The 14583-nt window shown below is 38.3% G+C and overlaps 1 protein-coding gene across 4 annotated transcripts in view; it reads right to left on the reverse strand.

Annotated features, from left to right (window-relative positions):
* Positions 1-3218: 3218 nt before the first annotated feature.
* Positions 3219-14583, reverse strand: part of CEP41 (centrosomal protein 41kDa) — a 48799-nt gene continuing 37434 nt past the window's right edge. For 2 of the 4 annotated variants that reach the window (XM_008582711.1, XM_008582710.1), the window contains exons 6-11: positions 13172-13316; positions 11326-11477; positions 10859-10926; positions 7076-7190; positions 6381-6596; positions 3219-5671 (exon numbers count right to left, since the gene is read on the reverse strand). In XM_008582711.1, coding sequence (XP_008580933.1) covers positions 5523-5671; positions 6381-6596; positions 7076-7190; positions 10859-10926; positions 11326-11477; positions 13172-13316 — 845 coding nt within the window. In that variant the 3' untranslated portion in view covers positions 3219-5522. Of the gene's footprint in view, positions 5696-6380; positions 6597-7075; positions 7191-10858; positions 10927-11325; positions 11478-13171; positions 13317-14583 lie in introns of all 4 variants that reach the window. The other 2 variants (XM_008582709.1, XM_008582708.1) reach the window with 1 other exon arrangement.

Consider the following 14583-nt stretch of genomic DNA (forward strand, 5'->3'; position numbering starts at 1 on the left):
GACTAGGTGGATTTGAAGATGCACAGGGGCTCTTGCTCTAAGGACTACGGAAACATCATTCTGTGAACACACTAAGATCCAGATGCTACTTAGAGGAAACTGATATGACCAACCATAACATTCAAACTGGCCAGATCAAAAAAGAGCTCTGAGAAAGGCACAGAGCTCCCATCAAATCTGAAAAACTGTCAAAGGGTAATGAATTCTTCCCCAAGGCTTTCAGGATCCGCATTAATTTGGCAACTCAAACTGTGAGCATCATCTAACAACCCCAGAGACTGAGATTGCCAAATGTTTACTTGCCAAACTAAGAGGGGAAAATTATTTTTAATTTTAAGAGTCTTCTGCTTAACCACAGTAGTGGTGTCAGCTACATTCTTAGAAAAGTGCAGTGGAGCGAGGGTTTTGCTGACATGGACGGAGGCAAAGAGGTTTGCCTCTGTTTCTTCCACGAAACCAGGCCTGTGGCCATCAGCCAATTCATGCAATTTATGTTTCAGCCTAAATCAGAAACATCACCACTCATGCACAAAAAGGGATCAGACACAAATCATACCAATATGGTTTATTGAATGAGTAGTTCAACCTATCAGAAAAACAGACTATTTTTCCCCCTACAATCTAAACAGAAGTCTATAACTCTCATTCCTTAAGTGGTAACTCATGAGGTGTCCATTAACAAACAAAGCAAACCTCAGAAACCCTGGAGCACCTGTCTTTAAGATAGGACACCAGACACAGCGGCAATGTGGAAATAACATATTCCTGAGAACAAATGTTTCAGTTCCTGAACTTACACTGCCTTTTGTGCAGGCAGGATGAGAAAAGCTTTCAGTGGACTCTCAGGTGACCAGGAGGGAAGGGAAGACAACAGCTAAGGGAAAGTGACATTTTTGTTGGTAGTTTAGAGGTATTGCCAAGGGAGAACATGACTATGCCTACCCAGAGTAGGAAGTGCAGAGCAGAGTGGCTAAAAGAACATGTCTGGAGCCACAGTTCTCAGCTGGATCCTGGCTTCTCAACCATCTAGCTCAGTGACTCAGGGCCTGAACCTCAGTTTCCTCATCCGAAAATGTGGGTGCATACCTCATAGGACTTTTATGAGAATTAAATGAGTCAACACACAATGAAGAATCTAGGAACACATCCTAACACATAGTAAGCTCTCCATAAATGTTCACCACTATTGATTTGAAACAAGGGAAAAATAACCCATTCTCAGATGAGGATGGTACGCAACCCATATTTGATGAATTCTGAAGGCTCCTTCAAGCCTAAGGGGACTGTGAAAACAGACAGCCAGGGTTTTAACAATGCCCCTACCAGCTCTCTGAGTACCTCCTGCAGAGGGTGACCTAAAACCCGCAGGGTGGTGAATGCCCCTCCCACAAAAGCAAGATGCACAGGGGACAAAAGATGACGAGGCTTCTGGGTCTCCAGAAGGGCAGACCAGCTGTGAGTGGCCATCACAATGGGCATATGCAGACCTCAATCCTGACAGGTTCAATTTGCTTATTCACAAGCACTTATGAAGGGCCACTGTCACAGAGTTGGGATTTTCACCCTCTGGGAGCTTACAGTCAAAATAATTTTAAAGGAAAGACATATTGATATCCTTTAAAAAATGTAGTTCATCAGTCAACAGCATTTAATAAGTGACTTCTGTTTACCACACATTTAGCCAGCTGCCTCAGGACAGTACACAGGCGAAGATAATTTGCTTCTGTATTCAGAACAAAGAGGATCAGCACCAGAGAGTGAGACCATAGGGGGTCACAGTGTGACAAATACAGTTTTGAAAACAAACATAAAATCATTAATTCTGTTCTGTCAGAATTCAAGGCTGGCGAATTTCCACCATTACATTTTTCATGCTATAACTGACTTATGTACCAATGCCAGAATAGTAATTTCAATAATTACTATAAGGCTAGGAAAGTGTTACTACCCAAATGTATTCTGAACACTTTGGAAGCACAGCATGTTTTATTTATTGCTTTTATATGGAAAACAAATTTGTTGATCAAAAAATTAATTGAACTGCATGTAAGTATTCAACATGCCCACATAATTAAACTGATGAATTATAATTCACATGTTTCTGATGTTTCTCAGGGAAAAAAAAAGTATTACAGGACTCACATCTATGAAAGAATTGTGAAAAAAAATAAATGCATATTGAAGACACAGAACATTTTGGAACTGGGGAAAGAAAGGTTCTTAATGATTATATTCAGAGTAGAGCACGAAGGCAGTCAAGGATTTAAATCTAGGTGGACAGAAATTAATTATGCTCCATAAAAAAGTCAGAAAATATAAAAGAATCTGTAACCAATAAACGAGATGACAAAAACCAAAACCAACACAAGAAAAATTACCTACATATTTCTTCCAGTCTACAATTCTGATTTCACTTATATTCCACAAGGGAATCTGAGAAAAGAGGGTTTTTTTTTTGTTCTGTTTTCTTGGTGAGGAGCCTAAAGTCTTAAAATTTTTTTGTATAATCTAAATAGCACCACGGGAAAAATCCACGAGCAACTAATGAACATTATTTCTTCTAACTCTGATTTATACCAAGTCCAATATGCTTGTGCTGGTCTGGCTTTCTACTAAAGGTAAAAAGTAAAATTAGTTTTGGGACATTTGAATCATTTTATACTTTTCAAGAGATTGAACCTGATATTACAGCCCAGGATGTTCCTTTTGTTTTCAAACGAGTAATACAACTTCCTCCTCTCTCCCTCCCTCCCTTCCTTCTGTTTTCCTTGCTTCCATCCTTCCCTCTTCTCGTTCTTAAATACATTCCCCTGTAAAGCATTTAATATATTATTTAAACTTTGGCCATCACTGTTGTTCAGGTGGAGCTGGAGCTGTACATGGATAAAGCAACTTCCATCTTGGGAGAAACAAGTCTCCAGGCAAGGGCAGCTAGTCACTGACAAGAGAGCCATGACACAATTTGTATAAAGTGGCCATCAGTTCCTGCCTGAGCATGAAAAGAAACCCAGGACTTCTCACAAGACAGTTAGGCTCCCCTGCCCTAACAGGAATAATTTCCTGATTCATTTATACAAAGAATGTATGCCTTTCTGGGAGACGCAGCAAAAAGAGGTACTCTCTCAAGTCACACCAGTCTCCTGTGGCTCCCTCAAACCATTTCCATGGAGAGGAAAAGAGAAGTTGGCAAGTTTCAGCATATTAATAGCAAACGACAATTAGTAGCTATGTATTTTAATCTTCAGCATTCATAATTGCACAAGTATCACCGATCATTTAAATAATACATGTCACTTAATCTAACGAAGAAACTAGTAAAGTAGAATGTTAAAAACAATATTTCAAGCATGTAAAAAATGTCTGATAGTAATATTTAACACACAAAGTATAGAATCAAAACAAATCTTCTGAGAAGTAGTTATTTTAAAGCCTTAACAGGGTTTGCCTATGGATAAATACACATAAATATATTCAACCTGTCAGATCTCTCACATAAACACATGGCAATTCTAATAGGTTTGGGTACACTGACTTTCCACATACACGCAATTGGTTTCTAACACTCTAATGTTGTTTGATGATGGGAATGCAAAATCAGAACAAAGGGTAGAGAAGTCTAAATTTCTGACTAGTCAACTTAATCAGAACTTTGTTACAGAGAAAAATATCTTTTTCTTAAAAATGTATATGCATCAAAAATGGCTGAAAATTTTGTCCATGCTAGAGGAAAGCTGAGTGTGGAAAATTTGCATTTTTCTATCTATGCTGTAAAGAAAATAAAAAGCCAGAGCATTCTGGCATTAGCAAAAGGCTGAACTGAGTTCTCAGGCAATAAATTTATGGGGAAACATGACAGGCTCCTCATTAAAGCTATGTGTACGTTGGCTGAATTTTATACAAGGTTCTTGAATCTTGTGGAAAATTGGGCACGGCTTGACATATGAACAATATCCCTGGTTTGTTTGATTTCTAAAGCATCGGAAAATGTTGCGCTTTGGAAATCAAGTAAAGAAGAATAAACACACTCTAAAACAGAACTGGGCTGAATCTGAGAGTTATTTTTCCATATGTCTCTATGAAATATTTATTACGTTTATTTCTCTTACAAACACAGCCCCATGACAGAAATACTGTGGTGCTTTTTTTCTTTTTTGGTGGTGAGAAAATAGTACCGTTAAGGCAAATCTTACCCAGCAGCAGTAACCACCTAAGGACAGGCAATTTTCAGTTGGCTTTTCAGAAGCTGGTTGCCATGACAAAGAGCATGATTTATTCCTTAGTCCCTTATCACAGCTTCATCACAGACCATAAAAATCAACAAGGCTCTTTTCCTTTTCTGTATGATTTCAAAGTTCCTCATCCTTACCTGAGGTCTTTTGTTCTCCCAATTAAATGGAATGAATGTCAGTCACCTAGCAATTCAATCAATGCTGATTCAAAATTCTGGCCAAAACCAGAATCTATAATCACAACTTCTTTATCACAGCTCAGTCATAAGAATGAAAAGTAAGCAGGAAATCACACTAATTACTTAATTAGACTAATACTGTATTTTTAAGCAAGAGCTTAAGGGGTTGTCAGCCCTAACAACGGACTTTGGAGTCCTCTTCACCCTGTGTGTTCCCAGTTGCCTGACCGAAGCTAATATTTTCAAGTAGCCATAATTTCTGCTCATCTAACAAGGATAGACCCGAGCTTGGCAATAGAAATTTATGACTGATATACAGACCACAAGCGAGGGGCAGCTCTGTTGGGCTTCAAGGGGCTCCTAGCACATGGCTGGGGCTTTCCTGTGACAGAACAGCCTGCTGGTGTGAAGACAGCTGAATGCACACTTTTCTGCTCCAAGCAAACATCTAATGAGGGAAGGGAGCACTCAGGAAGAGTAGAGCTACTCTGCTTAATCTGCATATTGAGCGATGCCTAGATGCTTTCCGGCCGGCCTCCAAACTCACACCAGAGCCTGCAATATGCTGGTAAGAGAGCTCCTTAGCGAGTGGGCCTGCACCCTGCGTGGGGCCTGCAGGCAACTGCAGGCTAAGGCTCAGCTGCACCCCTGGGGACAGCTTCCCACGCTGAGCCTACCTGGAGGATCCTTTAGGAAACCGAGAACAGTGAGTGAAAAAATGGGTTGGGAAGAACACACCAGCAGATGTGACTGAAATATTTATAAAACAATACAGGACACAGACCAAATAAGCTGGACCTTATTAAAACAAATAAAATAAAAGCCTAAAAAAGTTAGGTCCTTTTTTCCTATTCAGTTTCAAAGACTTAAATATTCTGTAAACGATAGGGAGGACACTAGAGCCTGTCACGCCTCTGGTTTTTGCGGTCACTTGTCAAAATCCTTCCCAAGGTGGCTGTGGGGAAAGGAGTTGGAGACAGGGAGAGGGGAGAGGGTCTGTCCCATGTTTCGTGGTCTTTCTTCTGCAGCAGTGTCTGAAAAGGACCAGCTTGGGAACTGCTCAGGGGTTCTGAAAGAAGGGAAAACATTTATTTGACTAAGCTAGACAAAGTCTTTACTTCCAGGGTTTGCCTTGCAGGTGGCCACTGCTGAGTGAACGGGGGTTTGGGTGGCTGGCAGGGCCCCTAGAGGGCTGGTTCTGTCCACTGCGGGAACCAGGCACCTTGGAGTCTCTTCCGGAAGAGTTAGCTTGGTTCAGCCGGCCTGAAGGGAGCAAGAAAGCGGGAGCTGCAAGAAATGATTCAAGGGACAAACCGCCAAGTACACTTTTCAGCTAATGAATTCCTAGTCTACAACTACTTTTAAGCTAATGAAGTCCTGTGGAGCATCTACTTTAGGCCAATGATGATCTACACCTTAACTTTAACATCAGTTTGAAGGTGGGGAATGTGGCAGGGATAGAGGGAAACCCAGATAGCTTTTTTTCCCTTCCTCTCCATTATCCCCGACAAACCTAGTCTGTCCTTCATTCCTTCTTTGGTAGGGAGAAATGCAGGGTAAGGAACAATTAGAGAAAAGAGAAGAGAAAGTAGTGTGCTAAAAGTAAGGTAAGAAGACAAACCATGAAGGCTCCTGGAAGTGGTTTAAACATACCCAAAAGCTGCAGAAGGAAGTGAAAACTTTTCAAGAAGGAATCTAAATGCCTTATGCTTAGCTTCTCAGCTATGCCTGAGATATACACACTTTGACTGATAACCTCTCTTCTCTGTCTATGTCTGTGCTCAATGCCTAATTCTTGACCATATCTGGAATCACCGCCCCCTCCCCCTGTATCTGTACTCTCCCAAATATTTAAAAAATCTTAATATAAGATATGAAGCTTTTCATATGCCGAAGATGACAAAGGTATGTTTAAAGCTGCAAATCTTAAGCTCCACAGATAACAATATCTTTAAAGGTCAAAATATCTTACTAGGATTGTCTGTAGGACCTTGATCCTCTTGCAGATAATATTCTATCTTTTTTAAGTCTTCTGGGGTAAATCTCCATTTATTCTCAGCTGGTAGGAGTGGTACTTTGGGGCTGGATCGTTTCCGGGCAGAACCAAGAGGAAGAGCCTGCTGGCAAGATGCTGGCAGGGAACCAATAATCAGTCCTTCTGGGAATTTCTGAGCTAGGACTTTTAGACCTATTTTAGAAGATCAGAAAAAGCAGCATTAACATGGTGAAGCCAAACAAAAACCTGGAAATAAAACTGCATGTCTTCTAATCTTTGGTCACCCACTTGAGCCAACACAAGGACATGAAATCTTTCTTAACTGTTTTACCATTAAGCAAATGACACCAGAAAATATCAGTTGTTTATGTGGGATTGTGAACATTCCACAAGAAATCCTTTTACTCAAGCCTCCAGCAGTAGGGCTTTCTTACAGAGCACTAAAGCAGCATCATTACTTTAGGAATTAAAAACATGTGCTGATGGAACTAATGGAAGTTTCACTTAACTCTTGACTTGTTTCAGCCAGCATGGTTTTTTCTCTTTCCAGAACACTAAATTCTGAACACTGAGTGGAAAAAAGTGATGGGAAGCGGGGAGGGGAATTGAAGGACTGTGAATCCAAGTATGTGTCTTTAAAGTCCTAAGCAACAGAATATAGCCTTTCTCACCTCCAGAAAGCATGAAGAGGTTTTCAAAGCCCCGCTCGCACATGGTGGTGGCTGCCTGGCTTGCCAGCCTCTCATCGTCATCGTACAGAATGATGATCTTGCCATGGGCATTTTTCTAAGAGTCAGATGAGTTAAGGCTTGACAGCACTGAGCTAACCATGCTCCTAGACTATCAGAAACCCCCAAGGAACAAAAAGTTGTCAGTGTCCACCTTTCTGAGTTTTGGGGAATGTGGGATACTCCATTCTTACCCATCACACGAGAAGTTACTGGTTTTTTTCCTGCTATGGAAACCAGACAAGCTGGTATTCTTTTCTTTTATAGATTAATATTACCATGGTCTAAGAAGGCACTAGTTACATTACACCCTTCAGCCCTTTTATCCCGACAATCCTGGAAAGTAAATATTACAATCTCCATTTTACAGACAAGGAAATAGAAAAAATTCTATGTCCAATGTGTCCACTGAAACCTTATAATAGTCTAATAGTAAAAAAGTAGGAACTACCTAAAAGTCCAAAATAGAGGAATGGTTTAGTAAATTACATTAAGTCTGAAGATAAGATATTACATAGCATCAAAAATTAAGTTTACAAAGAATGTGTGTTAGCATGGGGAAATACACTGTAGTATAAAGTGGAAAAGAACAAGATACTAAATTACATGTACAGTATGATTTAACTTTGCAAACAAAACAAAACAAAATAGAAACAAAAACCAGGGATGCCTAATTAGGCTCAGTTGGTTAGAGTGGAATTATACACCATGATCAAGTGGGATTCATCCCAGGGATGCAAGGTTGGTTCAATATATTCAAGTCAATAAATATATACCACATCAACAAAACCAAGGACAAAAACCATATGATTATCTCAATTGATGCAGAAAAGGCATTTAACAAAATTCAACATCCCTTCATGATAAAGACTCTCAGCAAATTAGGTATAGAAGGAAATTATCTCAATACAATAAAAGCCATTTATGACAAACCAATCGCCAATATCAAAAGCTGAAAGCTTTTCCCTTAAGAATAGGAACAAGACAAGGATGCCCACTCTCACCACTCCTATTTAACATAGTATTGGAAGTACTAGCCATAGCAATCAGGCAAGAGAAGGAAATAAAGAGTATCCAGATTGGAGAGAACACAAACTGTCCTTGTTTGCAGATGACATGATCTTATATATAGAAAAACCTATAGACTAACAAAAAATTCTTACAGCTGATTAACAATTTCAGTAATGTTGCAGGATACAATATCAACACCCAAAAATCAGTAGCATTTTTATACTCCAGTAACAAACTAGCAGAAAATGAAATCAAGAAAGCAAGACCATTTACAATAGTCACCAAAAAAATAAAATACCTAGGTATCGATTTAACCAAGGAGGTTAAAGATCTCTACAATGAGAACTACAAAACACTACTGAAAGAAATTAAACAGGACACAAAAAGATGGAAAGATCCTTGCTCTTGGATGGGAAGAATTAACATTGTGAAAATGTCCACTCTACCCAAAGCAATCTACAGATTCAATGCAATCCCCATCAAAATACCAATGACATGCTTCACAGAAATAGAAAAAGCAATCCTAACATTCATATGGAACAACAAAAGACCCTGAATAGCCAAAGCAATCCTGAGCAAAAAAAAAAAAAAATAAAGCTGGACTGACTTCAAATTATATTACAAAGCTATTGTAACCAAAATAGCATGATACTGGTGTGAAAACAGACATTTGGATCAATGGAACAGAAAAGAAAACCCAGAAATCAACCCACACACTTACAGCCAACTGATCTTTTTGACAAAGGCAGCAAGAACATACATTGGGGGAAAGAATGCCTCTTCAATAAATGGTGCAGGGGAAACTGGACATCCATATGCAGAAAAATGAAACTAGACCTGTACTTCTCATCATATACCAAAATCAACTCAAAATTGATTAAAGACTTAAATACAAGACCTGAAACCATAAAATTACTAAAGGAAAACATAGGGTTTGAAATACTCCAGGAAGTAGGACTAGGCAAACACTTTATGAATGAGACCCCCAAAGCACAAGCAACAAAAGAAAAAATAAGGAAATGGGATTATATTAAACTAAAAAGCTTCTGCATAGCAAAGGAAACAATCAACAGAGTGGAAAGACAACCTATGAAATGGGAGAAAATACTTGCAAACTATATATCTGACAAGGGATTAATATCCAGAATTTGCAAATAACTATACAGTAAAAAAACAAATAATCAAATTAAAAAGTGGGCAAAGGAGATGAATAGACATTTTTCAAAGGAAGACATACAAATGGCCAACAGGTACATGAAAAAATGCTCAGCATCACTAGTCAGAGAAATGCAAATCAAAACCACACTGAGATATCATCTCACCCCAGTTAGACTGGCCATTATTAGAAAGACCAAGAGTAACATGCTGGCAAGGATGCAGGGAAAGGGGAACTCTTCTACACTATTAGTGGGACTGTAAATTAACACAGCCATTATGGAAAACAGTATGGAGGGTCCTGAAACAACTACAGATAGAACTACCATATGATCCAGCAATCCCACTACTGGGTGTATATCCAAAGGAATAGAAATCATCATGTCAAAGGGATACCTGGACTCCCATGTTCATCGCAGCTCTATTTACGATAGTCAAAATACGGAACCAAGCTAAGTGTCCATCAATAGATGACTGGATAAGGAAAATGTAGTATATATACACAACGAATTACTACTCAGCCATAAAAAAGAACAAAATCCTGTCATTTGACGCAACAGGGATGAGTCTGGAGAAAATTATGTTAAGTGAAATAAGCCAGACAAAGAAAGAGAAATACATCATGTTCTCACTCATAACTGGCTGCTAAGAAGGAAGAGAGAGAGGGAGAGAGGGAGGGAGGGAAGGAGGGAGGGAGAGAGGGATGAATGAAGGAAAGAAACAAAGACAAGACCCAACAATACATTGAACTTTCAGAAGAAGAGAACAAACCTAAGGATACTAGAGATGGGGGGGGGGAAGAGAGGGAGGGGGTTTGGGAAGTGATAGGTCAGGTAAAGGGCATAAAGAAATATCATGATTTATAAGAATGAATATGCTAATAATAAATAATAAAAATTAAAAAAAAATTACGTGTACAACACAATTTTAACTTTGCAAAAAAACCAAAAACCAAACAAACAAAAAACCAGGGCTGGCCAGTTAGGCTCAGTTGGTTAGAGTGAGGTGTTATAATATTAAGGTCAAGGGTTCGAATCCCCTTACTGGCCAGCCTCTAGGAAAAAAACAAAACAAAACATATAGAAGACAGTCTGGAATGAAATACACCAATAATGTGACAGGAGTTATTGCACAATTGTGTAATTACAGGAGATTTTAATTTTCTTTCTTAAATTTCTCAGTATTTAAATTACCTACTTGTATAATTTTTGTAAATGAAAAAATTAAAATTTTAAGAAAAAAAAATTGAAATAGAAAAAGATTTACTTCTTAAATTCTACTTGGGAAAGCTTTCTGGGGAAAAAAAAAGTCTCAGGGCTTACTCTCAATGGATCATACCTCTTAACCTAATGTTTTCTGGCCCAGTGCAGTACAGTTTGGAAGCATCTGCCTTAATAGAGTCAGGATTCTCAACAACAGCTAGGAATCCAAATTCTAAAATATGCTAAGCTGACTAATATCAAAGGTCCTTTAGTTTTCATACCAGGTACATAATTCATGATAACTTTAATTCTTAAAATCCTCATACCACCCAACTCCTTAAATTGCAACAAAGGATACATATTCAAGAATATCATTTGAATAAGGGTTCATTGTTCTAGATAGAGTTGCAATTGGGTAACTGTAAGCTGCAAAGAGAAGAGAAAGTTTAGGAAGTTTGTAGCTCTCTTGTTACATCTTGGCTCCAGTTCCCAGCTGGTTTAAAATCTAAGAGTCAAATATATTTTCAAAATAAACTAACCATAAATTGAAATACTTTTGTGAATGAAAATAAACAGGACACTATGAACAAAGTTTGAAGCTTTACTTTACTGTTTCCAACATTTAGTGCTGGGCTGCTGAGCCATCTGAGAAAATCTGCAGCCTCTCTCAGAACATCATGGTGGAGACAACTCTATAGGTTTCCACAATAGATCCAGCAAACATGGTTTCTTTAACTGTGGGCCATGGTCTATGGTTAAAACCCACCCAGACTAAAGAACAGGCTCTGTTCTTGGGACTGAGGCACTAAAAGCCTTCTCTCTTACCTCCAACAATGTGGCACTGCTGATAGGAATCTCTATCACGCACATCTAGCAGCAGGAAGGGGCAGTCAGGATAAGGTCTGTCTTTGGCGTTAGGCTCTGGTTTCTTTACTAGCACTTTGTCAAGATCCAGTTCCCCAACACCACTGATGACACTGCAAATGAAAAAACAGGTCAGTAGAAACCAGTCAGGGGTTGGAGGCTTAAAGGTCAAATGCATTTCTTTAGAATAGTAGATGAGTGCTCAATGTTTTTCAAAAGACACTTCAAAGAAAAAGGAAGACGGACATAGTATCTCAGTTCTGCCTCTGAATGCAGGATCCTATGGATTCCTATTCTATCACACTGGACCCCAAAGAGGATGGACCCCATGTGTCCATACTTACCTTCAGACAATGCATGTTAGGTCATTACATGGCTGAGGGGCTAGGAACTGTATGTCACATGCTGCCTCCAGCAACAAGGGCAGCATTCAGGGAAGGAAAGAGGGGAACAGTTAATCCAATGGAATTTTGAGGAATGCAAAAAAGAAGAGCAAAAGGGGAAAGAATAAGGTTTACAGGAAAAATGAGAGGTGTTTCTATGTATATTATATGTAATATAGAGTAACAATAATGTTTTATATATTTCATATACAGTGGCCCGTCCAATATAAGTATTGAACCTTAATACTTTCAATAGTTATCCATACTTCCATTTTATAGATTACAATATTGAGGTTGAAGAGGCTTTTAGATTTGGTTGCATTCATATAATGAGACAGAGAAAGAGCTGGATTAAAATCACGGTTCTGTTTCTAAGGTCATTAAATCAGTAAAATTGTTTGCCATCTTAATATTACAGGGAAAATGTGGTGAAAACATGAATCGAAGGAATAAGAAGGCTAGGTGTTATGAACAAAATGGCCAGTAGAGAAATATCTGTATTGGAATAAGAAGATGGTTACTTTCCTAGGAAATATTAAGAAACAGGCTGAACCACAGATTAGTATGTAGCAGAATTCCTTTAGCATCACAGCAAACCAAATTCTGCATTTAAATCCAATAAACACTACACTGTATGCTATATAGAGGCATATTTTGTTGAACAAAAGGAGATGAAAATCTATTTGATATGAAACTGCATCTTTAGTGGAAATCCTGTTGGTCTGTCTCTTCATGGATGCAATTTTAGAGTCCTTTACAAAAATAGCTATAAAAAATAATATTAATAGAGGCATTGATAATAGCAATTCTTTCTCTAGTGGAACTGTTTTATCAGTAGAAGGGATGGGTATGTGCTGAAAATCAGCACTATCTTATAATTAATGGTTTATATTGTGAGAAAGTGCTTCATGGAATAAAGTCCATATAAATCCATGGAATAAGAAGGACCAGCTACATGCAGTTTTAGAATGAACAGCAAGTGCTGCTTTCAACTCTCCTTTGCACTCATTCAACATCAGAGCACTATGTGTGACACTTTATTTTTCTGACTCTAGACAGGGTAATTATAAGCTGCAGCAGACAGAAAAGGAGGGAAAAAAATCATACTCTCTGAATCAAAAGTAGTACTTGTAAAGTTAAGTCCTAGTAACAAACTTACATATATAAGGGGGCTGACAAGAATGGAACTGAGGAGTGAAAACTAACACTCTCCTATTAATATATTCTTACATTAACTCAGTAAGAATGTTGTGAAAAAGGTTCAGGAGGTGGCATTTATATAAAGAGAAAGTAGAAGGGCTGGAGTTAAAATGTGGAACTTCACTACTGCCAGTTCTGTTTCTAAGGTAATCAAATCACTGAAATTGGTCTCTAGATTAATATGAAGGTAAAATGCAGTGAAAATATGAATGAGATTAGAGTACCTCTGCAGAGTTGAGCGACTGGAGTCCCCTGATCCCACGCTGTTTATTAACTGGACAGGACTAGGTGAATGTTCACCTGGGCTCCCTTTCCCATTGGTCCTGGTAGTGATTTCTGTATCTGGGTCTAAAGTTGCAGAATCATTGTCTAAAATTTATAAATGAAGAAATAATTAAATTTAGCCTCGGGATTTGTATTTACTTAGTAGACAGTTCCACTGAAAGTAAGTCAAGAGACCATCACTATTATTAAGTAGTTCTAGAAGTTCTAATGCACAAGTTCCCAAAATGTACTGGATCCCAGGAGTCCCCAAGACCTGTCGGGGGGTCTGCAAAGTGAAACTATTTTCATAAGATGTCATTTGTCTTTTTACTGTGTTGACATTTGCACTGATGGTGCAAAATAAATGGTGCATAAAACTGCTAGCACCTTAGTAAGAATCAGGACAGTAGCACTAAACTTTACTAGCAATCATTGTATTTTTTACCATGACACATGCACTCAGTAAATAAATATGGCAGTTACACTAAAAATGTATCCCTGATGAAGCAGTAATAATTATAATTTTATTAATCTCACCTTGAAGTACATGCCTTTTTAATGTTCTGTCTGATAAAATGGGGAATCCACATACAGTTAAGATTGCTACATAACAAAGTACCATGGTTATCTCAAGAAAAGGTATTAGTGTGACTGTTGAGTTGCAAGATGAATAAGCCACTTTTGCCATGAATACCATTTTTACTTGGAAGAAAAACTGACAGAAAAACTAGGGTTACATAGACTTGTGTATTTGGCACACATTTTTTCAAAAATGAATTAAGTGAGTCTGTCATTTCAAAGAAAACAATTGATGGTATTTGTTGCTGATGATTAAATTTTGGGCAAAAATCAGAACTTTGGAAACTGTTTTTGCCATCAGGAGCTAAAGTATGAAGAGCTGCTTCTCCATACTTATAGACATTTCTGATAAGATAGATTGTAGGATTAATAAATGTGGTTTTTTGATAGTGTGTACTAAAATGTGTCAACATTTGGAAGATCTGTATAACTCAGTGAACTAATATTTTCCAAATGACCAATGCAATATGTTATGTTATAAAATCATGCATGGGTATACAGTCATTCCAAGTGCAAGACAGACCAATGGATTTTAATGTAACAGAGTTTGAAAGATTCACTGATATGGCTTCAGATTGCACATTAGAACTCACATTTAGAAACTACCAGTTGTCAAGTTTTGGTATAATATTAAAAAAATATATCTACAATTATCTGAAAGGGCTATTTTTTTTTCCTTTTTGTCTTTTTTTACTGACCAGTAACGGGATCGTAACCCTCAGTGTCGCACCTGTACTGGGGACCGGCAACGGGATCGCAACCCTCGGTGTTGCACCCCCACCGCGCTCAGCCA

The sequence above is a fragment of the Galeopterus variegatus genome, unplaced genomic scaffold, assembly GCF_000696425.1.
Source record: "Galeopterus variegatus unplaced genomic scaffold, G_variegatus-3.0.2 Scaffold2706, whole genome shotgun sequence".
Classification (NCBI taxonomy): domain Eukaryota; kingdom Metazoa; phylum Chordata; class Mammalia; order Dermoptera; family Cynocephalidae; genus Galeopterus; species Galeopterus variegatus.